General features: G+C 35.0%; 1 protein-coding gene across 1 annotated transcript in view; it reads right to left on the bottom strand.

The window, feature by feature from the left end:
* Positions 1–27,093, bottom strand: part of TUT4 (terminal uridylyl transferase 4) — a 124,072-nt gene that overhangs the window by 57,355 nt on the left and 39,624 nt on the right. Inside the window, 6 exon segments of the mRNA XM_045998664.1 lie at positions 5,725–5,851; positions 7,470–7,539; positions 10,792–10,843; positions 11,866–11,954; positions 13,638–13,815; positions 22,887–23,003. Coding sequence (XP_045854620.1) covers positions 5,725–5,851; positions 7,470–7,539; positions 10,792–10,843; positions 11,866–11,954; positions 13,638–13,815; positions 22,887–23,003 — 633 coding nt within the window.

Genomic DNA, 27,093 nt, shown 5'->3' with positions numbered 1-27,093 from the left:
AAGAGCCTCAATCTTTCCACTAGAATAAATTCCCATTTATCCAGAGTCCTAGGACAGGAGGTATGCTGCCTAATGACTAAATCAAGTTAATTAAAAACTTTTTGGTGACTGTAAGGAACTGTTCATGTATGCTGTTAACACTACTGAACATCTCACAGAGTAACAACATTTAGGAAGTTTACAAGAGAGTTTTTAAAACACAGGGAGGGATCTCCTAGCCAAGCTGTGGAAACAACCTAAATGTCTATCAACAGAGATAAAGAAAAGTTGGTACACACCTACAATGGTATTTTATTCAGCCTTAAAAAAGAGAATTCTCCTGTTTGCAATAACATGAGTGGACCAAGAGGACATTTTGCTAAGTGAAAGAAAACAGATGCCGTAAGATAAATGCTAATCTCTGTTATGTAGAATCTAAAATAGTCAAACTCATAAGAGTAGAGTTTAAAATGGTAGTTACCAGAGGCTGGGAGAGGGAAATGGATATATTTTGGTCAAGGGATAAAAAATTTCAGTTACATAAAATGAGTAAGTTCTGGTGATCTAATGTATACAGCATGGTGACCACAGGTAACGCTACCATACTATACACCTAAAATTTGCTAAGAAGGTACATCCCTAGTGTTCTCACCACACACACAATAAAGGTAACTGTGTGAGGTAACAGGTTGGTAATCATTTCACAATTAATACATGTATCAAATTATCAAGGTATACATTGTATTGTTTTTTTAAGATTATTTGTCAGAGAGAGCGCAAGCAGGAGGAGTAAGAAGACAGAGAAAGAAGCAGGCTCCCCGCTGAGCAAGGAGCTGAGCAAGGAGCCCTACGCAGGACTCAGTCCCAGGATCCTGGGATCATGACCTGAGCCAAAGGCAGACGCTTAACCAACTGAGCCACCCAGGTATCTCAAGTTGTATTTATACATACAATAAAAAATAAAAATTAAAAAGCCCAGGGATCTCTTTTTTCCTTGTATGAGATTATTTTTTTTTTATTACCTGTCAGTTGGTCCTCAGAACTTTTTAAATTTAAATATAACTGGCATACAATGTTACATTAGTTTCAGGTATACAACATAATGATTCTACAACTCTATACGTCATGCTATGCTCACAAGTATACCTACTATCTGTAACCACCAATACTATTATAGTACTATTGACTATACTCCCTATGCTATACTGTTCACTCATGTAACTTATTCATATTCCAGAAACCTGTACCTCCCATTTCTCTTTACTCATTTTGCCCATCACCCTACCCTCCTCTCCTCTGGAAACCACCAGTTTGTTCTCTGTATTTGTGGGTCTGTTCCTACTTTTTTTGTTTTTTAGATTCCATGTAAATGAAATCACTGTGTTTGTCTTTCTGTAACTTATTTCACTTAACATAATACCCTCCATGTCCATCCCTATTGTCACAAATAGCAAGATCTCTATACATACTCACACAGACCTTCTTTATCCATGCTTCTATCAATGGACACTTGGGTCACTTTCATATCTTAGGCTATTGTAAATAATGCTGTATAAAAGTAAGGACACATATATCTTTTCAAATTAGTGTTTTCTTTTTCTTTGGCTAAACACCAAGTAGTAGAAATAATGAATCAGACGTTATTTCTAATGTTAAATTCTTTTTTTTTTTTTTTTAAGATTTTATTTATTTACTTGACAGACAGAGAGAGATCACAAGTAGGCAGAGAGGCAGGCAGAGAGAGGAGGAAGCAGGCTCCCCGCCGAGCAGAGAGTCCGATGCGGGGCTCGATCCCAGGACCCTAGGACCATGACCCGAGCCGAAGGCAGAGGCCCTAACCCACTGAGCCACCCAGGCGCCCCTCTAATGTTAAATTCTTGAGGAACCTCCATACTATTTTTCACAGTGGCTGCACTAATTTATATTCCAATAATAAGAGGGTTCTTTTTACTCCACATCCTCCGCAACACTTGCTATTTCTTATATTTTTGATACCAGCCGTTCTGACTAGGTATAAAGTGCTATCTCACTGTGCTTTTGATGTGCATTTCCCTGATTAGTGATGTTGAGCATCTTTTCATTTGTCTATTGGCCACCTATATGTCTTCTTTGGAAAATGTCTCTTACTTGGTGTTTTAGTGTTGAACTGTAGAAGTTCTTCATATATTTTGGATAATAAGCACTTATCAAATATGTCATTTGCAAATATCTTCTCCCATTCAGTAAGGTGGCCTTTTTGTTTTGTTGATGGTTTCCTTCACTGTATGAAAGCTTTTTATTTTGATATAGTCCCAACTGTTTACTTTTGTTTTTGTTTCCCTTGCCTAAGACACATCTAAAAAAAGGTTGCTAAGGCCTAAGTCAAAGAAATTACTGCCTATGTTTTCTGGTTTTATGTCTCACATTTAGGTCTTTAGTCCTTTTTTAAAAGATTGTATTTATCTTATTATATTCATTTTTATATTTATAATTTTATTTATTTGACAGAGAACAGGCACACACGCACACAAGCAGGCAGAGCAGCAGGCAAAGGGAAACGGAGAATCAGATACAGGAAGCCTGATGAAGGAGTCTATCCCAGGACCCTGGAATCATGACTTGAGCCAGGCAGATGCTTAAGTAACTGAACCACCCAGGAATCCAGTCTTTAATCCATTTTGAGTTTGTTTTTGTGTAAGGTATAAGAAAGTGGTCCAGTTTAACTTTTTGAATGTAGCTATCTCTAGGGATCTCTTTCAGATGTCAAATACTGCTAAAATTAATTCTTTTATTAACCACAAAAACTGGCTCTCAGTCAGGAAACCTGACTATAAGAGACTGCGAAGCCTCAAGTGTTGTTTTTTTGTTTTATTTTATTTTATTTTATTTTATTTTATTTTATTTATTTATTTGTCAGACAGAGATCACAAGTAGGCAGAGAGGCAGGCAGAGAGAGAGGAGGAAGCAGGCTCCCTGCTGAGCAGAGAGTCCGATGTGGGGCTTGATTCCAGGACCCTGGGATCGTGACCTGAGCCAAAGGCAGAAGCTTAACCCACTGAGCCACCCAGGTGCCCCAAGCCTAAAGTGTCTTAAGAGGCTTTATTAAGAAACTATTTCCTACTACTGGAATGCTAAAAATATAGCTACTTAAGAGGAGAAGACAACCAGAGAATAGTCAACAGCAATCTTATTAGATCAGTTGCAAGAATATATTTATAAACTGGAATTTATCTAAGGCCTCAAGGTATAGAAAATCCATGCTTTATTGTAAGATGTGCAATGTGGCTTAAAACTTCAAGATAAATAAAACTGTTTAAAAAAAAATCTTTGAGGGACACCTGGGTGGCTCAGTCAGTTGAGCATCTGCCTTTGGCTCAGGGCATGATCCCAGGGTCCTCGGACAGAGTCTTTCATTGGGCTTCCTGCTCAGCAGGAGGCCTGCTTCTCCTTCTGCCTGCTCTGCATGCCACTCCCCCTGATCATGCTCTCTCTCTCTCTGACAAATAAATAAAATCTTTTAAATAAATAAATCTTTGAGGGACACCTCAAAGGGGTGGGATCAAGTCCCATATATCAGGCTCCGTGCTCAACAAGGGAGCCTGCTTCTCCCTCTGCCTGCCATTCCCCCAGCTTGTGCTTTCTCTCTGACAAATAAATAAATAAAATCTCAAAAAAACAGTAATAATAAAATTTAAATTTAAAAAATCTTTGAGAGGAAAAATATACCAGGAATTATTTTTAGGTTTCTTACAATAAACCCAGAAAATGAAAGCCATAAAAAAAGCTCTTTATAACTAAGACAAACTGCGAAAAATCAGACACACTGTTATGTTGGAAATAGGAAAGAACTACTCTGCAACCCGCATTGTATGGAAGTTTAGTGTCCTTCATTGACTGGTACATTTAGAATCAATGTACTCTTCTAAGAGCACTTTAGAAAAGAAAGTTTATAGATCAAATCCCACCCCCCCAATGAAAATTACTTGAGTATCATTTATATTCTTCTACCAAGTCTATTTACTTGAATAAAAGAATGTCTGTGAGAAAACGGACACTATTTTACGATAACCAGAAAATTAGGGCATAATTAAGAAGTACCATCCAACTGTTTATTCTTTCATCCCTTACGAAACCAATAACCTACACTGAGCTTCCTGAATGACATGTACCATGTTTCATGTACCAGTCTCATCGCACACTCTGAGAAACCTTGGTTACTAGAGTTTTTGCACCAGTTCTTATTCCTATTGACTTACTGTTGTTTAAATACTCTCAGTTGCCAATTTAAAAAATTGTGTAGCATTTCAGAGTTCAAAGTACAGCCTCATGCATTATTTCATATCACCTTCGACATAATTTCTCCAGATGGAAAAAATGAGGCTCAAGTCTTGCTAAAAAATCACAGATTTATGAAAACGAGAGTTGGAATTGGTTTATTCCATCTCACAGTACTAAATTTCTATAGTATGCTAGGCATAAGGGATAATGAAATAAACAAGGAGAGGTACTCACTATATCCCTCAGTCTGGTTCAGTGCTCCCAGTCACTTCCAATGGTTAAAAATCCCCTTTCTGAAGAAATTGGGCCATGCATATATTCAATAAATACTTATTAAATGCACATCATGTGCAATAAAATAAGCAGGACTGGGACCATCAGTGAATAAATAAAACAGTTTTCCTCACTAAGTTCACAATTTTCTTGGAAGAAAACAGATCACAAACAAATAAATGCATGTATGGCAAGTTCTATGAAAAAAATAAAGCAAGGTAAAAGCAGGGAGAATGATGGAAGCAATGCTATTTTATATAAGGTGATTCAGAGAACTCTGAAAAGGTGAAATTTGAGCACAAACCTGAAAAAAGTAAAAAAGTGACCATGCTAGAAATGTGGGGAATGAAAATTCTAGATGAAGTGAACAGCAAACACAAAGGCCTTGAGCTGAAGAAGCACCAACCTTGGGATTTCTGACTGTTACTTACTTTTCAAGCCATTCCTTACTCAACCAACCAGGCTGAGTCTACCCCAACCCTGAATTCAATCCTCTTATCCGAGTCCAAACAAAAAATTCCAAAAAGAATTCTCTAGCAATTGTTGCTATCCTTTATCATTCCCCCATAGTTCCTTAATCCATCCTCTTGTGTAAGACTGAAAATTTCCTCATCACTAATATAACAAGTCATGAAGAGTACACTGATAAGAACATACACAGAAAAGCTATACTCTCTCTAGTCATTTGGATTGGTAACAGTAATTATTTTATTACTCCTCCTTACCTTCATATCAAAGAAATTACCACAAAGGGAACCACAGCCTTTAATAATTAATTCTAAATTAGGAAACAACTGATTCTCAGCAGTTACCCAATCAGAAAGTGTGTAGGTTTATCAATGATTTAGAGTACAGAGAATATTGTTCGAAGACAGAGATGGGGAAAAAAGATGTTAACAAAAAAACCTTGCAAACGTATGCACTAACTTATATCTTACAACTTTCACTCACATTAAAAGTGAAAAATGAAAAAGCCTCATTTACTATGCAATAGAAAACACTTCTGTACTACATAAAAGGAAGAAAAACAAATCATTCTATGTTTGTGAGACTGCTTTATTTTCATGTCCATAATCAGAACCTGCCATAGCACTTTCTGTCTAGCACAGATAACAATTTTATCTCCAAATATTAAGATTTATGTTACATGTTAGTGCAAGAAAAAGCCTGAGTTTCCTTAAAGACAGGTACTTTTTTTCCCTCTGCTCCACTTACCTTAGCCCAGTAGCGAAAGGCTAACACCAAGGGAGTAAAGACAGGTTCCAACTTGCCAAGAGCAGCAAGTAAATCAGTAGTGAGGCATGCCATATCATTTCCTGCACTCACTCTACAAAGCAAACCACTGTGAATGAGACAGAAACAAATTTCACTGAATTAATATCTTACAAACCAGAATATTCCAAACCCTATGGCTATCCTTTCTAGTCATCATAATTTTTTTGCATTGTTTTATTATTATGTTCAATTAGCCAGCATATAGTACATCATTAGTTTTTGATGTAGTGTTCAATGATTCATTAGTTGCATATAACACCCAATCCTCATCACCACATGTTCTCTCCTTAATCCCTATCATCCGGTTACCCCATTCCCCCATCCCCTCACTTCTGTAACCCTCAGTTTGTTCCTGGAGTCCAGAGTTTCTCATGATTTGTCTCAGTCACCATATTTTAATACCTAGGAAGTCATAATAAAAATAAGACTTTAATAAACTGAGAGCTTACTGAAAACTATAATCATTTCCATCACTAGAGTTCCATATAAAGATGTTTTAAATACTCATTTGTACTTCACAAATAAACCTCAACCTTATTCAGAACTTAAATTCATCAGAAATCACAAAATTTGTTTTACATCAAAGATATTGATCTCATCAATATCAAGTGGTCCAACATATCTTCCCAGTTCATCCTTTTGGCTTTGCATAGGATAAAAAGAAAAAAATAAAATGCTGAACTGACTAGCTATAATTACTGACTCTAATTTTTCCTATCCAAGCTTTTATGGTTTTACTGCTACTTCTAGGTTTTACTGCTACTTCCAGATTAGAAAGGATGTATGTATTAACCCACAGGTGATGCTTATATGTAAATGAAAATAGGAGCTACCTTAAGGGGTGACAGAATTATAGTAGAGATATTTTGGTGGCAGGGAGAAGAATGTATCTGAGGTTCCACAAAGAGGCGATTTGATACAATGTGGTTAGAAAACAAAAAAAAAAACAAAAAACACTAGAAGTCAGAATACTTCCATTCCAATTCTGATTTTACTCTACATGATATGAATTTGGTCAAATCATTCAGTTCCTCCATGTCTCAATTTTCTAATTAGAAAACAACAAAGTTGAATTAGATCCTTAGATTAGATCCATAGATCCTTCTAACTTGGAATAAGAAAATATACTCATAAAATTTAAGATATATAGGTTAGTTTTCAGTAAAAGAACACTTAATTATTTCTATATTGTTTCCATGTCTCCCACATTGATCTCAAACAGGATTATTTCAATTTCCTTTTTTACAGGCACATTGTTCTCTCAGTCCTATAGACATCTGACTAGAAAGGCAAGAATAGTCGTCAATAACTCATTCAATTTAGGGAACCAAAAACTAGATTCTAAAAAACTGTGAGCTCCTTAAGAAGAGTGGATATTTCTTATTTATGCTTGTATCCCTACAGCAAAGCAGTACCTAATATATAGTAAATGTTCAATACTGTTGGACGAATGAACTTGAGAAAAAAGAAACAGTAAGTTTTACCTTACTGTGTCTTGTTTTTAACTGGTAATTCTATTTCTTGTTCACAAGCTTTTAGTAAGCTTTTGTTTTTAGTAAATGGAAACTAGGTTAGTTATATTAATCCAAAGAGAAATCTAAAATAAAATTTTCTGTCTTGGAAATGTTCACTATGTATTCAGCTACTGTTATTTCGAAAAATATTTTCTATTCATTGTTACCAACCTTTTCCGATCTTTGCATACCACAACAGGAACTTTGGCATGAAAATCAGATTCCACATCCATATATAATACTAATTAGGGAAAAAAAAAATAAACCAAGTAAGATGATGTCAACATCTCTCAAATATTTACTCTATGGTAAACACTAAGCAGTAGCATCCTTCTAAAAACCACTCACATTGCTTCTGTGATAATATACACTTCTCATTATTAGCATCAAACCAACAGAATCTCTTACCTCTCTTGGTGTAATTTGCTGTATATCACAAACCACAGGCATAGTCCAAAATACTGTCCAAAAATTATAATCACCTTAAGAAGAAGAACTTAACATCTCTAAAAGTTTGAATATTTCCAGTAAGCATACAATCTAGTCAGTTATTGAACCTTCAAAAATATAGCAAACAACAAATACCACTTACTTCTATTTTCGAAGAAGTCATGAAATGAGAATCTACAATTCTCTGACAATTTAGTTCTTTTAAATTATTTATGCAAGTAAAAGACTAACTCTGCTGGCCCCATTTCCTGTTAATATATGAAAAGTCTGCCAAATCAAAGCTCTTAAGGAAGAAGAGGGTGAAGCACACTTCCACTCTGAAGTCTTTCTCTACATCTCGAGGTAGGTACCATGTCATAAATAATTAGTCTAATAAAAATAGATGTTTTAATACTATTTCATTTGAGGTTTAAAGAATATCTCTTAGTAATACTTGTTGGAATTATTAACTTATAAAAAATTATCTGCTGAAGACTTATATGCCAGGAATTGTATTATGCGTGGTGGATAGAACAATGAATGAGACGACACAAGGAGCTCAAATAAGGGTTTAGAAAACAAATATATAAACAACTCAATCCTGCAGATGACAGGATAGAAGTCTTAAAGGAGTACAATGAAGGCATAAAGGTAGTTGAGTAGTATTCCACTGTGTGTATATATACACCACATCTTCTTAATCCATTCATTGGGCATATGACGTAATGAGCACTAAGAGACTGATGAATCACTGAACTCTACCTCTGAAACAAAAAATACACTGTACCTTAATTGAATTTAGATTAAAAAATAAACTAAAGGGGCGCCTGGGTGGCTCAGTGGATTAAGCCTCTGCCTTCGGCTCAGGTCATGATCCCAGGGTCCTGGGATCGAGCCCCGCATCAGGCTCTCTGCTCCGCAGGGAGCCTGCTTCCTCCTCTCTCCCTGCCTGCCTCTCTGCCTACTTGTGATTTCTCTCTGTCAAATAAATAAAATATTTAAAAAAAAAAAAATAAACTAAAAATTTTTAAAAAGAAAAAAGGCAGTAATAATCTTTTTTATCAAACTGAATTTTGTAAGCCTATGTTATGTGACTTAAGATGATCTAGTCATGTATTTAAAACACATTTACAAAATGCCTCATTGGCTCAGTCAATTAAGCGTCTGCCTTCGTCTCAGGTCATGATCCCAGAGACCTAGAATCAAGTCCCATGTCCAGCTCTTTGCTCAGCAGAAAGCCTGCTTCTCCCTCTGCTTGCCACTCCCCCTGCTTGTGCTCTCTCTCTCAACCTCTCTCTCTGATAAATAAAATTATTAAAAAATAAATAAAATACATTTTGCTAAGTTGATATTATCCACTGATTCTAAAGAAGTAAAAGCTCTATGTCTACCTCTTATCTGTAATATGCTTCAGAGTTTTTGTGCAATAACAAACAAATACTAAGAAAGAAAATGATACTAAAAATCCCTTTACGACATTAATTGGACCAAATAAAATGTTTTGAGCACAAAAACAAACAAAAAACCCAACCAACAAACAAAAAAAACTAAGGAAAACAGCCAATAAGAAGTTAACAATAAAAAACTGATGGGGGATGGGGTGCCTGGGTGGCTCAGTGGGTTAAAGCGTCTGCCTTCGGCTTGGGTCATGATCCCAACGTCCTGGGATCGAGCCCCGCATCGGGTCAGCAGGGAGCCTGCTTCCCTTCCTCTCTCTCTCTCTCTCTCTCTCTCTCTCTCTGCCTGCCTTTCTGTCTATTTGTGATCTCTGTCAAATAAATAAAATCTTTAAAAAAAAAAAAAAAACTGATGGCCCAGGGGGAGGGGAAAGAGAGAGAGGAAGAGAGAAAGGAAGTTTAAAACTATGAAGTCAATGACACTGTAAGGCTAAGGTCAATAAGCTATCTCTCCTAAGCCAAATTGCAAATATATTTTTTTAAGATTTTATTTATTTATTTGATAGAGAGAGAGACAGTGAGAGAGGGAACACAAGCAGGGGGAGTGGGAGAGGGAGCAGCAGGCCTCCTGCTGAGCAGGGAGCCACATGCGGAGTTTGATGACAATCTTCTCATCTAAAGGATAGTAAAAAATATATATACATATATAGACATTTTACAGATAAGGAAACTGAAATATTAACACTTAAATAATCTGCCAAAGGATACAACCAATAAGTGGCAGAACTAAAATTTGAGTCCAGAAAGTCTGGCTCCAGGTCCTCAGCTCTTAAGCACTTACTTTTAACAAAAAAAGTAGTAAATAAAAAACAAAATAATATTCCATATTGTACTACATAACCTATGACCTGGTTTAAGACAGGCGTAATTTTTAAAAATTTTACTTTAAGAAGTATTTTTACTTATATGAATGTTCATTTTACACCAGAAACAATCCAAACAGACAAGGCAGATATTAAAAACTTTTTAAAAAAAATTTTTTAAAGATTTTATTTATTTATTTGACAGAGATCACAAGTAGGCAGAGAGGCAGGCAGAGAGAGAGGGGGAAGCAGGCTCCCCACTGAGCAGACAGCCTGATGCGGGGCTCGATCCCAGGACCCTGGGATCATGACCTGACCCAAAGGCAGAGGCTTAACCCACTGAGCCACCCAGGTGCTCCCAGATATGAAAAACTTTTGATAGGTAAGATTTGGCTGATGGAACTATAAATGATTAGTTTAATATTAAGTGGGGGGAAAATACTTACTCAGTGCATGCACATACTTTTTCCCCCATATCCCTCCCTAAATCATCCTTCATCAAATGGCCTCCTACTGATTATAGGTTTTCTGTCTACACAAGAAATGCCCATAATATTCAAAACTAACATTTTAAAATTACCCAAAAGGCAGTACTTTTTTACATATCAGCTTTAAATATACTTTTGATCTAATGACATATAAATTTTATAGCACATCTACTCAACAAATATATAACTTTATGTAATATAATGACTCAAATATGCTATGAGTGTTATTTGAACTTGGTTAGTCATATATAAACAATACACTGCATGTACCCTTAAAGAATTTTCTTTAGAAAGACAAATTAAAAAAGAAACTCACCACTTTTTTTTAAAATCCCAAGCACTTGTATCAGAAGATCTGGATGATTCATCTAAAAGATTTCAAATTAAATCAATATACTACTTTCATAGTTCAAATTGCATACTTTAGGGAGAATTCAATTTCATTAAATATTTAAATAAAATCATGCTCTGTATCTTAAAATAATGAAAAAAGAATGGAGTTTTATATTAACAAATATTGTTCATGGCAGTAGAATCTAATAAATAATGGAGTACTATTACTCCATCTTAGAATGAGAAAAGATTCTGGAATTTCACAGTAAAACAAATGGAAAAGAAATTAGTTTACCAAATAATTGTTAAAGAGAAGTTGTTGAGATAGGAAATTTAAGAGATACTGATACTGGCAGCATGGTCAAAAGGCTTAGATTAAATACTACTTTAACAAGCTTGTCAAATTCTTAGTGGAGTATGTACTTTGTTGCTATTTTTAAGTATTTAATAATCACATGCTAATTTTAAGTAAATGACTGTATCAGATGAAAATTAAAACATCAAATTTTCACCTAAATCAAACCACTTTGAGTATTATTAAAAAAAAAAATCAGTAACACACATCAACCGATCATTTTAAATGTTTCATAGGTCAATAAATAAGTAGTATTAGCTGTGCTAGTTACTACTTACTTAAAAAGTACCCACAATGTACCACACACTACCCAAAAATGCCTGGTATACAGCATCTCATGTAATATAAAGTTATTATCTCTGTTTTGGAAATTAAAAAACTGAGTCTCAGAAAGTAACTGCCTCGTTGCAGCCAAGATTTGAACACAGATGTATGATTTCAAAACTCTTTTCACTTTCTATACTGCTTACAAGCAATAACTATTCAACAAAATCAAACACGTATAAGCATTTTCATTTTTTATTGTATTCCTCTGCTTTCCTTTTCCTCTCCCTTATTTCTTTATTCCACCTATGTCTAACACCTAATAGTTTCCAAAAGCAACCTTTAATTATGATAGTAACACACTACAAACCAGTTTTATAGTCCCCCAAAATACCAAGTACTAGTTAAGAATCACAAAAGATTTTTCTAATTACTTACCCTGGGAGGAAATTTTATATCTATATTAACATCACTATTTTTCAGGGCAAACTTAGTCAGAGATGAGCCATACAACCTAAGTGAACACTCTGGAAATAAAGGAAAAAATATCAAAGCATGAAATAGAGTACAAATGGGAAAATTTTTAAAACAATGGTAGGAAAAATGCATATATTTTAATTTCATGTCTTCCAATTCTAGTTACAACATTTATAGAAAAATGACATCCTTTCTAATTGATCTAACAAGATAATAAAAATGTTTCTCGATTATGGGGGTCAGGGACAAAGATGGAAGAAATTACTTATAAAAGTTCAGTGTTTAAACAAAATTTTACAACAGTTCATTTAGGAATGACTAGACGTATGTTTAACATTTAATATGTAACAGTAAAGAATGTACTACCCTAGGTATAGCTACTGTCATAAACTACATTTATTTATTTTTAGATATTTATATTTATTTAAGAGCACTAAAATGGTAAAGGGATCACAGACATTCAATGCCAACATTCTTTAAAAATACAAACAGAAGCCTAATCACTTGAACAAAAAACCAAAATCCTGTAGCTTTGAAGAATTCACAGAACAAAATATATAGGAATAGTAACATACAACCTACATCTTTTTCAGACAGTCGAATATATTATTTCAAAAATTTTAAAAGGTTCTCACCAGAGGGCAAGTTGAAAAATAACATGATTGGAACTACTGGGGCAGGCAGGTGCAGTTTCTTAGAAAATGTGAGCTCATACTCATTTGTATATATAAAAGTCTACTTTTCAAGTTCACAAAATGTCTGAAAGTCACTGAAGTCATTAAAATCATAAAAATGTCATTTCTATTTTTAAAATAGTAAATTATCTTCTTAGGCATCTTTTTTAGGTATCTTAAGCTATTTAAATAATCTCTATATCCTACATGGGGCTTTAACCCACAACCCCAAGATCAAGAGGCACACGTTCTTTCAACCGAGCCAGCAAGGTGCCCAAATACTAAATTACTTCTGCATATAATTTAAATTAGTATTCAATTTTTTTATAGAAAACCACATTATAACAGAAATAGGAAAGAGAAATGAAAATGTCTTCCATTTTAAAATTTCAATTTTACATTCTTTCTTATAAATCTCACAATGGCTCTATATAAAACTATAATTTGTCAACTGCTCAATATCCCTTTGGTGGTGAGAAATGAGTCTTATTTAATAGATATTTAAATTCAATATTGATGCAAAAAATAGTAAGGGCTAAACAAATATAATCTTTATATAAATGTCTATAATAAACCTGGCACAACTCCCACTTACACCAAAAACATAAGCTTTCTATAAAGAAAGAGCAAAGTCAAAAAGAATTAAAAGTGCAAATTTTACTTCTAATGACACCACTTAAATAAATTAATTTTTCCCCACATCAGGCCAATAGGACTCTTATTCTATGACTGGCTAGAATGTATATACTGAAAATAATATAACTAAAATGTCCATTCAGAAGTCAGAAATACTAAAAATATTAAACATAGGACCTTTAAGAAATTTTCCTGAATCTGACATTTAAAAAACCTTTATTACAAAAGTTATGTTCGTAACTCCCCATTTTCCTTTCCTGAAATATTCCCCCCCAAAAAACCATTTAAAAAATAATTAAATTCATCTGTTTTTAAGATAAACAAAGAGAAAGGAAAACAAAGAAATTTACACAAGTAAATTCGATAGGAAGCAAAGGGAAGAGTTGTACGATTTTAAAAATTAAGCATAAAGTATATTTGTACCTGGTAAAAACGTTGTTATAATCTTTGACATTTCCTCCACAATTTCCTGACGGACTCTGAGGTCATCATCTGTTATTCCGTGTTCTTTTGCTAGTTCAATAACTGCAACACTTAAAGCAGCCAAATGGCCAGGGGTAGGAGGTGGCAGAGAACGAAGCTCACTTTCTTCCTGTTTTTCCTATTAGTGTAACATTTAACAACACCATAAAAAATCTTTTCTATTTTAATGTCCTTACACTCAGGATAAAAGACTAAATGGATGTCTTAACTCAACAAATATTCAACTTCTACGTGCCTGATTCAAGACAACTAGGATAAGGAAGTGAACAAGACAGAAATCCCTTTCTTTGTGACTAAGTACTTGAAGATTGAGGGGTGCTTTGGGGCAGGTTCCTATTAAACACTAAAAAAATAAAAATTTGTTCTTCTGTCTGCATAAATTCTGAAATACTACATCAAAGCCAAAATACTTTAAGTACAACACTTGGCTGTTAATTCTGAAGATAATTTTATTACAGCAAAAATGTAGATGTAGCAGAAAGTCTTGAATCCTCTCTCATCTGCATATTAAATGGTCACAGGAAAATATCCTAGACACTTTCATCACATTTGTTATATTGCCTACCATTTAAAATTGATTTGTCATTTTCGCCAATGCTAAGCCAAATGTTCCCCAAAACCCTTGATTTCACTAAAAGTCTGAAAGCCAATTTAAACCAAAAACTAAAGAGGGACCAACTAAATTATATACACACAATTTTTAAAGATTAATTTTTTTCTGATTTTTAAAAAAATACAGGCTAATTGCAAAAGTTACATAAAACACAGGAAAATACAAAGAAAATCATCCATGATCTAATATCATACTATTTCCTTTACTTTTTTTTTTTTTTTAAGATTTTATTTATCTGAGAGAGAGAAAACAGGAGAGGGGAAGGGCCAAGGGAGAAACAAACTCCCCAGAGCCCGAGATGGGGCTCAATCCCAGGACCCTGAGATCATGACCTGAGTCAAAATCAAAAGTCGGGCACTTAACCAACTGAGCCATTCAGGCACCCCTTCCTTTATTTTATTTTATTTTTTTTACCATAACTGGGATCATATCATTTCTTTAATGTTATAATAATGGCATTTTCTATACCCCACATTTCAGTCAAGAGACATTCTCTTATTTTTTGAGGCATGTAGCTCCCAACAATTCTAAAAATCAAAAGCAGCTTATTCTCTCTTCTCTACTCCCCATAATATAGTTAAAGACTTCACTCTATTTCTAATTTTATTCAGTGTTACCATATTTAGTCTCAACATAAAGTTTACCTAAGATAAAGGTAAATTATATCAAACACAGGGGTAAGACAACGTCATTTTTGTAAATTTCTGTGAATATTTCTGCAATCTTAATTATAATCTAAATCTTGGATGAGTGTCTGAAGTTTTCAGGTCTATTTTTTCAGGATTCATCCAAGGTATTAATAGCTACACACTTAATACCAAAAAATTCTCTGAATTATATTGCTAAATTGTCATGGAGATAAAAAGATAAAAGAGAGTTGATGAACATACTCCTCTACCTGTTATTAATAAGCCTATCCTACTTCCTTTAGGATACCGTTCCATCTAACAGTCTCACTGATATCCTTCTGTCAATGATCATCCTCACATAACCTGTCATTAAGTATGCTCAATGAAGTCTCTGCCCTATGTAACTTAATTCTAGTTAGAGAAAATAGACAACAGATAAATAAATGTATACTATCATGTCAGGAAAAGCTATGAAGAAAATCAAACAGGGTACGACTACACACTGATGGGCAAGGGTTATTATTTTAGCATGGAGTGGACAAAGAAGGTCCCTCTAAACAGGTAACGTTTAGCAGAAACCTAAAAATGAGAGAGAGAGACATTTAAATTTCGGTGGGAAAAGCATTCCAGATACAGTGAACAGTAAATGCAAAAACTTAAGGCAAGAAAGTACCTAATGTTATTTGAAGAGATCAATGTGGCTAAAGGGTTAACGAAAGGGTGACTGGAAGGTAATAAGGTTGAAAAGTTAACTGGAAGTTAAATATCATATGACCTTAAGTAACTTGGTAAGGACTTACATTTTATTCTAAGTTGGGAAGCCAAAGAGGGGCTATGACCAGAAAGTAACATGATATGACATATTTTAAAAGAGCAATCCTTGCTGATAAATAAAGAATAACAGACTATGGTATGGGGGCAGGAAGGAGGGCTAAGTTGGAAATAGTCCAGGTGAGAGACGGTGGTAGCATAGACTAAAACAGAAAGAGTAGGAAGGCCTAGCCAGCTCAGTCAGTAGAGCATGTAACTCTTGAGTTCAAAGTCATAAGTCTGAGCCCCACACTGGGCACAGAGATTACAAAAAAAAAAAAAAAAAAAAAAAAAAAAAAGCCCAAACAGAAAGAAGAGTGTGTGCGACAAATGACTAAATTGGGAATACATAATGTTTTGAAGGTATATTCTATACAATTTGTTAATGGTTTGAATGGGGGGTGTAAATCAGAGAGATAAATCAAAGGTGCTTGTCCTAAGCACCTGAGTAAATAAATGGTTCTGCAGAGGTGATGTAAGTTCTGGAAACAATCAGTTTAGGCTAGGAAATAGTGCCCAAGAAGGAAGAGTCTCCTAATGAGTCTCCTATTTCCAGACTCTGCCGCTTCATTCTATTCCCCTTACTTCCACCAGTTAGTCTTCTACTTTAAAACTTTCAATAAATCCTCAACAGAATACCAGCAAACCAAATTTGGCAAAATATTAAATAGATTATACATCATGACAAGTACAATTTATTCTTGAAATGCAAGAATGGTTCAACATACAATAATCAATGTATCATCACCTTAACAAAATGAGAGGAAAAAAAATTTTATGCATCTTGATCAATGCATAAAAAGCATTCAACAAAATTTAACATCCTTTTGTGGTCAAAAACAAAACAAAACAAAATACGAAACTAGGAATAAAAAGAAACTACCTCAACATAATAAAGACATATTTGAAAAACCCACAGCTTACATTACAGTCAGTGGTTAAAGGCTGTGAAAGTTTTTTCTCTAAAGTCAGTAATGAGTCAAGAATGCCCATTTTCACCACTTCTATTCAATATATTAGAGAAGTGTTAGCCAGAAAGAAATGAAAAGCAATGAACTTGGACAGGAAGAAATAAAACTATCTCTATTCACAGATAATAATCTAATACATAAAAAACCCTAAAGATGCCACACACACACAAAAAATTAGATAGAACTAATGAACTAAATTCAGTAAAGTAGCAGGACACACATCAACACAAAAAAACAGTTGCATTTCTAGACACTAACATCAATCTGAAAAGGAAATTAAGAAAACAATTTCATTTAAAACAGTCCCCAAAAGAATAAAATACTTAGAAATTACCTTAAAGAGATGAATGACTTGTACACTGAAAACAACAAAACACTGCTTAAAGAAATGAAAGAAGACATGAAGAAACAGAAAGATATCCCATGTTCATGGACTGGCAAGCTAATATTGTTAAGATATCAATATTACTCAAAGCAATCTACAGATTCAATGCAATCCCATCAAAATCCCTTTAATCCCTATTTGCAGAAATAGGAAAATTGATCCTAAAATTAACATGGAATCTCAAGGGACCCAAAATAACCAAAACAATCCTGAAATAGAACAGAGTTAGAAACTTATATTTCCTGATCTTGAAACTTCTTATGCAGAGCAATAGTACTCAAGACATTATGGTACTGGCATAAAGATAGATGTACAGGCTGAAAGAATAAAACACATAACCAAGAAATAGACACTCATATATATGGTCAAATGATTTTTAATAAGGCTGTCAAAACCATTCAATGGCAAATGGACTGTCTTTTCAACAAATGGTGCTAGGAAAACTGGATACCCACATGCAAAACGGACCCTTATCTTACACCCATATACAAAAATTAACTCAAAATGGATCAAAGACCTAAATGTAAGAGAAAAATAATAAACTCTTAGAAGAAAAAAGCTTCATGACACTAGATTTGGCAATGATTTCTTAGCTATGAAACAAAAAAACCCACAGACAACAAAAGAAAAATCAGACAAATTCGAATTTATGAAAATTAAACCTCTGGGGGGCACTTCAGTGGCTCAGCAGATTAAGCGTCCAACTCTTGATTTTGGCTCAGATCATGATCTCAGGGTCATGGGATCAAGTCCCACATCAGGCTCAGAGCTCAGTTCAGAGTATGCTTGAGATTCTCTCTTTCCCTCTGTCCCTGCCCCTACTCATGCTTGTTTGGGCTCTCTCACTAAAAATAAATAAATAAAATCTTAAAAAAAAATTAAACTTCTGTGCATTAAACAACACTATTAATAGAGTAAAAAGGCAACCCACAGAATAGGACAAAATATTTACAAATCACATATATGATTAGGGATTAATATCCAGAACATATAAAGAACTCCTCTAAAACTGAACAAGAAAACCCAGTTCAAAAGTGGTTAAAGGACTTGAATAAACATTCTCCAAAGAAGATATACAAATGGGCATTAAGTGGGCATGAAAAGGTATTCAACCTCACTAATCACTGGGAAAATGCAAATCAAAAGGACAATGAGATACCAATTCAATGAAGATGACTATTATCAAAACAAAAGAGAAAAATAACAAGTTTTATAAATGTGGAGAAACCGAACCCTTGTGTATTGCTAGTGGGAATGCAAAACAATGTAGCCACTGTAGAAAACAGCAGGGCAATTCCTCAAAAAATTTAACATATGTACCATTTGGTCCAGCAATTCCACTTTTGGGTCTATACACAAAAGAAATGAAAGCAGAAAATGGAGAAAAAACTACCAATGTTGATACCAACATCATTCACAATACCCAAAAAGTAGAAACAAGCTAGGATGGATGAATATACAAAACATGGTATATACATAAGATGAACTGTTATTCAGCACTAAAAGGAAGAAAATTCTGATACATGCTAGAACATGGTTTAACTCTTGATCTTAGCTTGAGTCTTGATTTCAGGGTCGTGAGTTCAAGCCCCACCTTGGACTCCACACTCAGAGTGGCGCCTACTTCAAAAAAAAGCTTTTTCAGCATCTACTGAAATGATTTTTTGTTTAATATGATAAATTACATTGATTGGTTTTCTAAACCAACACCGTACTCCTGGAATAAAGCCCCACTTAACCATAATATATTTCTTCCTTAATTTTATTGTTAGATTCAATTTGTTAAAATAATGTATAGAATTTCTGCATTAAAATTCATGAGAAATATAGTCTGAAGTTTTCTTTTATTATAGAATCTTTTTCTGGTTTTGGTATAAGAGTAATGTGGGACTCATGGACTGAAATTAGGAAACATTCTTACTCTTCAGTGCCCTGGAATATGTGCAGAACTGGTACACATATTATCAAAATTATCCCAGAGCTCAAGCGTGACCTTTTCTTTCTTTTTTTTTAAGTTCTTTTTTTCTTTCCATTTCATTTTGGATGGTTTCCATTGTTATATGTTCAAGTTCACTAACCTTTTCTTTTGTAAGGTCTGATCTACCATTAGTCCCATTCAGTGTATTTTTCATCTTAGACACTGTAGTCTTCATTCTTAGAAGTTCAGCTTTAATCTTTTTTGTATCATCCATGTCTCTTTAATTTTTAGAATATCAGGAATATAGTTATCTGCCTTGATGTCCTCCTCTGATTGGCTGATTTTTCTCCTTACTATGGTATGTATTTCCCTGCTTTGGCCTTACTATCTTTGAATGCCAGACAATGTAAACTTTTTTGTGGTGACAGACATTTTCTATTTCTGTATATACCCTCAAGCTTTGTTCTATAACAACATTAAACCCTGGAAATAGTCCTTTTGGGTCTTGCCTTTAAAATTCTTTAGTTGGGGGAAGCCTGGTGGCTCCAGTCAGTTAAACATCTGCTTTCGGCCCAGGTCATGATCTCAGGGTCCTGGGATTGGGCTTTAGGTCAGATTCCCTGCTCAGCAGGGAGTCTGCTTCTCCCTTTCCCTCTGCCCCTCTCCCCCTGCCCTTCTCCTTCTCCCTACTCATGTTCTCTCTCTTTCTCTCTCAAATAAATAACATCTTTTTTTTTTAATTTTATTTATTTATTTGACAGAGATCATAGGTAAGCAGAGAGGCAGGCAGAGAGAGAGAGGGAAGCAGGCTCCCTGCCGAGCAGAGAGCCCGATGCGGGGCTCGATCCCAGGACCCTGGGATCATGACCTGAGCCGAAGGCAGAGGCTTTAACCCACTGAGCCACCCAGGCGCCCCTCTTTAAAAAAAGTCTTTATTGGGATCAGACTGCATTTAGTTTCTACATATTCCCCACTCCTGAAACAAGATCCTTCTGGGCACTCCACCCAATGCCCATGAAGTATGAGTTTTTCAGTCTGAATAGTGAGAAGGTACTATTCTCAGCCCTATGTAAGCATCAAGCACTATTCTAATTTCTTCAGATGATTCTTTCCCTAGCTTCAGGCAGTTTTCTCACACACATGTACCAATCAGTATTGTGCTGGATACTCTGAAGGTACTGTCTTTTTATCTATAGATTTCTTTCTGTATAGCTTTCTAGCTTTCTCTTTTTTATTATCCTGTCCTACAAACTCTAGCCACCCTCGATTCCCTGGACTCAAGTTCATCTTCTCAACTCTGGGAGTGTACTGGGTTCCCCTTCCTATAATGCAGTATGGAAACTCTCTCAAACTAGAGTAATGGTTGGGTTAATCTCATTTGTTTTCCATTTACTGCCTGAAAACCATTGTTAGCTATTTTTATCCCTTGTTTCCTTTCATTTATTCAGGAGTAAAGGTAAATCTCATCGTTATTATCACAATTTCAACTAAGCAAAAATCTACTACAACTGCTTTTAAGGTTTTTTTTGTTTTTGTTTTTTTTTTTAGTTTTTTGTAATGTCCTCTAATTTCCTTATAATGTATATAATGTTTATTGGCTTTCTTTATGTTTCTTGTGTGGAATTCCCTGAGCTTCCTGGAATTAATGATTAGCATCACTCAACATTTCTTAAGATTTTTCAGTTGTTATCTCATAAACTACCAATTTTGTCTTTGTCCTACTAAATCTTCTGAAGCTCTAATTAAATCAAAATAATGTGCTGATAGGGCACCTGGGTGGGTCAGTTGGTTAAGCAACTGCCTTCAGCTCAGATCATGATCCTAGAGTCTCAGGATGGAGTCCCCTATTGGGCTCCTTGGTCAGCAGGGAGTTCTGCTTCTTCCTCTGACCCTCTCCCCACTCACGTTCTCTCTCTCTCATTCTCTTGCTCTCTCTCTCTCAAATAAATAAATAAAACCTTTAAAATAATAATATGCTAGTAAGATTTTAATTTCTGGGGCACCTGGGTGGCTCAGTCATTAAGCGCCTGCCTTTGGCTCAGGTCATGATCCCAGGATCCTGGGATCAAACCCCACATCAGGCTCCCTGCTCATCAGGAAGCCTGCTTCTCCCTCTCTCACTCCCTTACTTGTGCTCCCTCTCTTGCTGTGTTTCTCTCTGTCAAATAAATAAATAAATATCTTTTTTAACAAATTAATTTCTTTTCCTTCTGAGTTCCTGATTTTCTTCAGTGCATTCATTTTTTCAAGAAAGACATACTGAGCACCTACTATGTCAGACACTGAGTTAAGCACTATAGAAACAAAAATAAATAAGAACTGAAACCTGCCCTCTAGAATAGCCCTCTAGAATACTGGATATTCAAGTCTAGAAGAGGAGAGAAAGCAGACATGCACAATACAATATATCCAGTTTTCTGATCAAGCAGCTCTGCAAGCACAGAGAAGGAATACCTAATCCAGACTTGTTGGGAAGGTCAGGTCAGAGAATTTTTCTCAGAGAAAATACACAAGCAGACACTCAGACATAAGTAGGAGATTATATAATATTACTATTACCACTTTGAGGGGTGCCTGGGTGGCACAGTCGGTTGAGCATCAGACTCTTGGTTTTGGCTCAGGTTGTGATCTCAGAGTCGTGGGATAGAGCTCTGCACTCAGCACAGATCCTGCTTGGGATTCTCTCTCCCTCTCCCTCTGCCCCTCCCACTTGTGCTCTCTCTCTCTCTAAAATAAATAAATGTATCTTTAAATAAATATATCTTTAAAAAGATATGTATCAACCTCATAAAAAATATACATTACCACTTTGAAAAGAAAAGCTTAAATGGCTAAAATACTAATAATTTTTTTAAAACATTACTCATACCTATGTCTATGAAATGTTCTAATAAAAATAACTGAAAAATTATGAATTCCAACAGTCTAAAGATTATAAGGCCCTGCATGGTCTGGACTACTCTAGCTTCATCTCACATCATTTTCCTCCTATCTCTCTTTGCCCAAGTCATACTAGACTCTTTCTGTTCCTCATATGCCATGTCATCACTCACCTTTTTTCCTTTTTTCTTTTTAAGATTTACCTATTCATTTTGAGAGCGCACACACACAAAAGTGGACTGAGGGGCAGAGAGAGAAAATTTCAAACAGACTCCCTGCTGAGCGCAGAACTGACTCTCAATCAATCCCACGATCCATGAGATCATGACCTGAGCTGAAACCAAGTTTCAGACACTTAACCAACTATGCCACTTCGACACCCTCTTTTTGCCTTAATTTCTAACTACTACTTCAAAGTTCAACTCAAATATCTTTCTCAGAAATGTCCCTGTTGCAGATTAGGTAAAATATCCTTGTATACTTCCTTAGCACCACGTTTCTCCCTTTAATAGAACTCAATATACTTAGATTCTTTTCCAGTGTATGCCTTCACCAATATTTTAGAAAATCTGAGAGTAGGAAAAACAACTATCTTATTCACCACTGCCTAGACCTAGTACACAAAAATTCAGTAAGCATCGGATGGACTGATTGTATTTGATAGTTTCTTTTTTTAATTAAGATTTTATTTTTAAGTAATCTCTACACCCACAACATGAGATCAAGAATCATATGCTCTACCAACTATATCTGACAGTTTTAACTTTGAGAATCAATGTACTTTAGTACGAACAGACTGGCTCTGAAAGGGTTCCCGTCCTGACCACCTAAGATAAAAGAAGGGCAACCACAGCTTTTAATGCTATCACTTCAGTTACTAATGTAAAACAGGACAAATACCTCATTTTTAGTTTCATAAATAAGTATTTGATAGAGTTTTGCCATTTGAAAAATAAATAAAATATTTTGAAAAAAGAACTCACCAAAATATTTTTCTTATGTCTTTTCTCCTTTATATGTTTATGAGCTCCCTGGATGTTTTCAATGTGAATTAAGCAAAGTTTGCATAGATATCGGCAATTGGTATATTCTGGTGAGCGCTGCAAAGTTAAAAAATGCATTTTTTCAGAAAGCAGAGAAGTAAGTATTTGACTATATATGGGAATGATATAATTACATAAATATAAGAAACAAAAAGAAGCATTAAAGGAATAAATTTTTAATAAACAAATCAGTACTTATACCCCCAAGAAATAGCTGTCCTTTTCAAAATAGTCATCATAGGAGATCATATGCTCATTTCAAACAACACTGTGATAATGTTAAATGTTTGATACTTATCTAATATAGTCCTTAGAATCCAATGTAGGATAAGAAAGGCAGTCTTAGTAGTCTTCTTCCCAATGCTTTCCCAAAAATTGGTTTCAAACCTTGACTTTTTGGTAAAAAATAAAATCCACCCTCAAATAGGAGATTTTAAAAGAATATGAGTTGAGAATATGGAAGAATATTCCAAAAGCTTAGTTCTGAAAACATTCCACTCAATCACAATCTCATGGGAATAAATGGATAATCTCTTGAGGCCACTATTCTAAAGGGAACAATTCTGATGACACACAAAAATTATCATAGTACTTTAGTTATACTTTATAATAACCTGTTCATGAAATAAGAAAAAAAACTTAACTAATTCCAAAGTGCCTATTATGTGCCAGGTACTAAGTTAGGTGCTTCATACACAATTTGTCTTTTTAATACCTCTAATAATCCAATTAGATTGCTATTATCTTCATTCTCTACAAAAACTCATACAGCCTGTAAATTTCACAAGGATATAATATTAAGTAGATGATGAATTTAAATTCATGTATATCTGATTCCAAAGCCAACTCAACCCATATGATTATAGAATGAAAAATTACAAAAGCATAATAAATACACACTGAATTTTAAAACATTTTTTCTAGTGCCTTATACTGCAATTTCTGAAATTACAACAATGCTTAAATTTTTATTTCAGATTGATCTTCAATAGCTTGCAACTCCTGACAGATTCTCTAACTTCGTAATATTGATTTTCTTCAAATGGAAACCTGTCCCAAATTTAGCAAGAGTCCTACCACAGACTAAAAATAAATACAGCCATCATTTATAAAGTATGTATAACCTTCAACTTTATGATTCCCCATTTTACTGGCAAAGCAACTAAATCTCAAAACTTAAATAATTTTGTCCAAAAGAATAAGCAAAAAGGAAAATTCAGCTCAATCCAGTCATTTCAATTTGTAGTATAAAAATTCTTTATCCCTTTGCAATGACACAGATGGAACTAGAGAACATTATGCTAAGTGAAATAGGTCAGTCAGAGAAAGACAAATATAGTATGATTCCACTGACATGTGGAACTTAAACAAAACAAATGAGCAAAGGTTAAAAAAAGAGAAAGAGAGGTAAACCAAGAAACCAAATTTATCAAAAGAACAAACTGATGGTTACCAGGAGATAGGTGGGTGAGGGGATGGGTTAAATAGTGATGGGGATCAAGGAGTATACTTGTTGTGATAAACACCTGGTGATGTACAGAAGTGTTTGATCGCTCTACTGTACACCTGAAATTAATATTATACTGTATATTAACTAACTGGAATTTAAATAAAAACTTAAAGACAAAAAAAACATTAAAAAAACTCTTTCAAATCTGTCCTTATTGAGGAATTAATTAAGCCCTTGCAGACACTCCTACCTCTTAGTTTCTAACCACAACTAATACTTAATTCCCTAAATATTTTCTGAGCTCATAACAAACGTCAAACATTTGTCTAGGAAGAAGGGATATATAGCATAAACAAAACAAAACAAAACTGTCCTCACAATTTACTTCTAATATACAGAGACATGTAATAAACAAATCCACAGATAAGAAGGAATATGGTGCAGGGTTAACGTGTTAACTACTTTTTAAAAAAGGATCATCACTGGGATGCCTGGGTGGCTCAGTTGGTTAAGCCGCTGCCTTCGGCTTGGGTGGTGATCCCGAAGTCCTAGGATGGAGCCCCACATTGGGCTCTCTGCTCAGTGGGGAGCCTGCTTCCTCCTCTCTCTCTGCCTACCTGTGATCTCTGTCAAATAGATAAAAATAAAATCTTTACAAGAAAACGACCTTACTGATAAAATAATTGAAAGGAAGTGAAGGATTAAACTATGCGGGTATTTTGGAAGAGATATTCCAAGTAGAAGGAAATGTTAAGCTAAGGATTCAGGCAGGAATATGCTAATATGTCTGAGACCCTGCAAAAAGCCTAATATATGACTGGCACTGAGTGGTAAGGAGGGCCAGATCACAAGGCCCCTTAAAAGGACTCTGGTTTTTATTCCAAAAGTGACTCTGGTTTTTATTCCAAAAAACTGAAGGTTTTTGAGCAGAGAATTAAGTTTTAATCTATATTTTAAAAGGATCCTTGCCTTCCTAATTCCTTTAAGAATAGAAGCAGGAAGAGCTTATTGCCATTACAAGCATACTGCAATGATCTAGACAAGAGATGATGCTGGCTTGGTTCAAGAAGAGTGGTGAAAGTGGCAAGGGTCAGGACTGAGGAGTTGAAAACATAAATACAGAACACTTAAAGCTATGAATATTGATGAGGTCACTAAGGGAGTCAAAAAAACTCATCATAAAAGTTTTTCAACTGTAAAATATTAGCAGACAAGGACTTGTCTGGATTCTTTTTTGTAAGAAAACTTTGTTTTAACATAAATGGGGAGTCAGAAGGCTTATGATGACATGTCTTTGACCTTGAATTAAATCTCTAACAGTGGGGCACCTCGGTGACTCCATCGGTTAAGCGTCTGTCTTCAGCTCAAGTCATGATTCCAGGGTCCTGGGTTCAAGCCCCACATCGGGCTCTCTGCTCCACAGGAAGCCTGCTTCTCCCTCTGCCACTCTCCCTGCTTGTGTTCCCCTCTCTTGCTGTCTCTGTCTCTGTCAAATAAATAAAATCTTTAAAAAATCTCGAACACTGGGCGCCTGGGTGGCTCAGTAGGTTAAGCCGCTGCCTTAGGCTCAGGTCGTGATCTCAGGGTCCTGGGATTGAGTCCCGTATTGGGCTCTCTGCTCAGCGGGGAGCCTGCTTCCCTCTCTCTCTCTGCCTGCCTCTCTGTCTACTTGTGATCTCTCTCTGTCAAATAAATAAATAAAATCTTTAAAAAAAAAAAAATCTCGAACACTGAAAACTGCTTCTATAACCTTAAAATGAAATAATAAAAATTGCTCTAGTGGTAAAATTCTACAAGTAGTTGATCTTTACCGCTTAATACACACCAGACACTATATGAAGAACTTTTACTTGTATTTATCGTACCTAATCCTCAAACAATGAGCTAGGTGTTATTTTTATCAACTCGATTTTCATGATGAAGAAACTGAGGTTTAAAGAGTTAAATAACTTATCTAACATTATTCAAGTTAACCATTCAAGTTGGTCACTCTTTTGTCTAAGATTCCAAACAATATTGCTATTATTACTATTATCTCTTACATGTTTTTCTCTAATTAGTAAACCAGAAAACCAGTAACATGTTTTTAAAAATGCCACACATGAGGCACCTGGGTGGCTCAGTTGTTAAGCGTCTGCCTTCGGCTCATGTCATGATACCCAGGTCCTGGAATCAGGCCCTGCACTGGGGTACTTGCTTGGCGGGAAGCCTGCTTCTCCCTCTCTCACTCCCCCTGCTTATGTTCCCTCTCTCACTGTCTCTCTCTGTCAATTAAATAAATAAAATCTTTTAATTAATTAATTAATGTGCCACACAGGCCCCAATTCAACTTTTTATCACCAGATCATGACACATGAAAAGCACTAAATATTTACCTTAACAATACACACACCCAGAATAACTACTAACTCCAGACATAGGGAAAAGAAAGTGAAGAAAGAGAGAACTAAGTAAAAGAGCAAACTGCAAAAAAAGACTTCCTTCTAACTAGCACCTTGGGAGACTAACTACACAACCTAAATTCTCCCTGCATTATGGGCCTCTACCCCTTGATATTCATTTCTATTTTCATAGGGTGACCACTCTGTCTTAAGTTCTATTAATAACCCAGGATTGCCTCTTCAATTTAGATATGACCTCATTTTTCTAAACTCTACAAAATTATACCGTTTCTTTCTTTCCTTTCTTATTTATCAA

The sequence above is a fragment of the Meles meles genome, chromosome 1 (assembly GCF_922984935.1).
Source record: "Meles meles chromosome 1, mMelMel3.1 paternal haplotype, whole genome shotgun sequence".
NCBI lineage: Eukaryota > Metazoa > Chordata > Mammalia > Carnivora > Mustelidae > Meles > Meles meles.
Note: the sequence above shows the minus strand (reverse complement) of the source record. Positions and strands in the feature narration are given on the sequence as shown.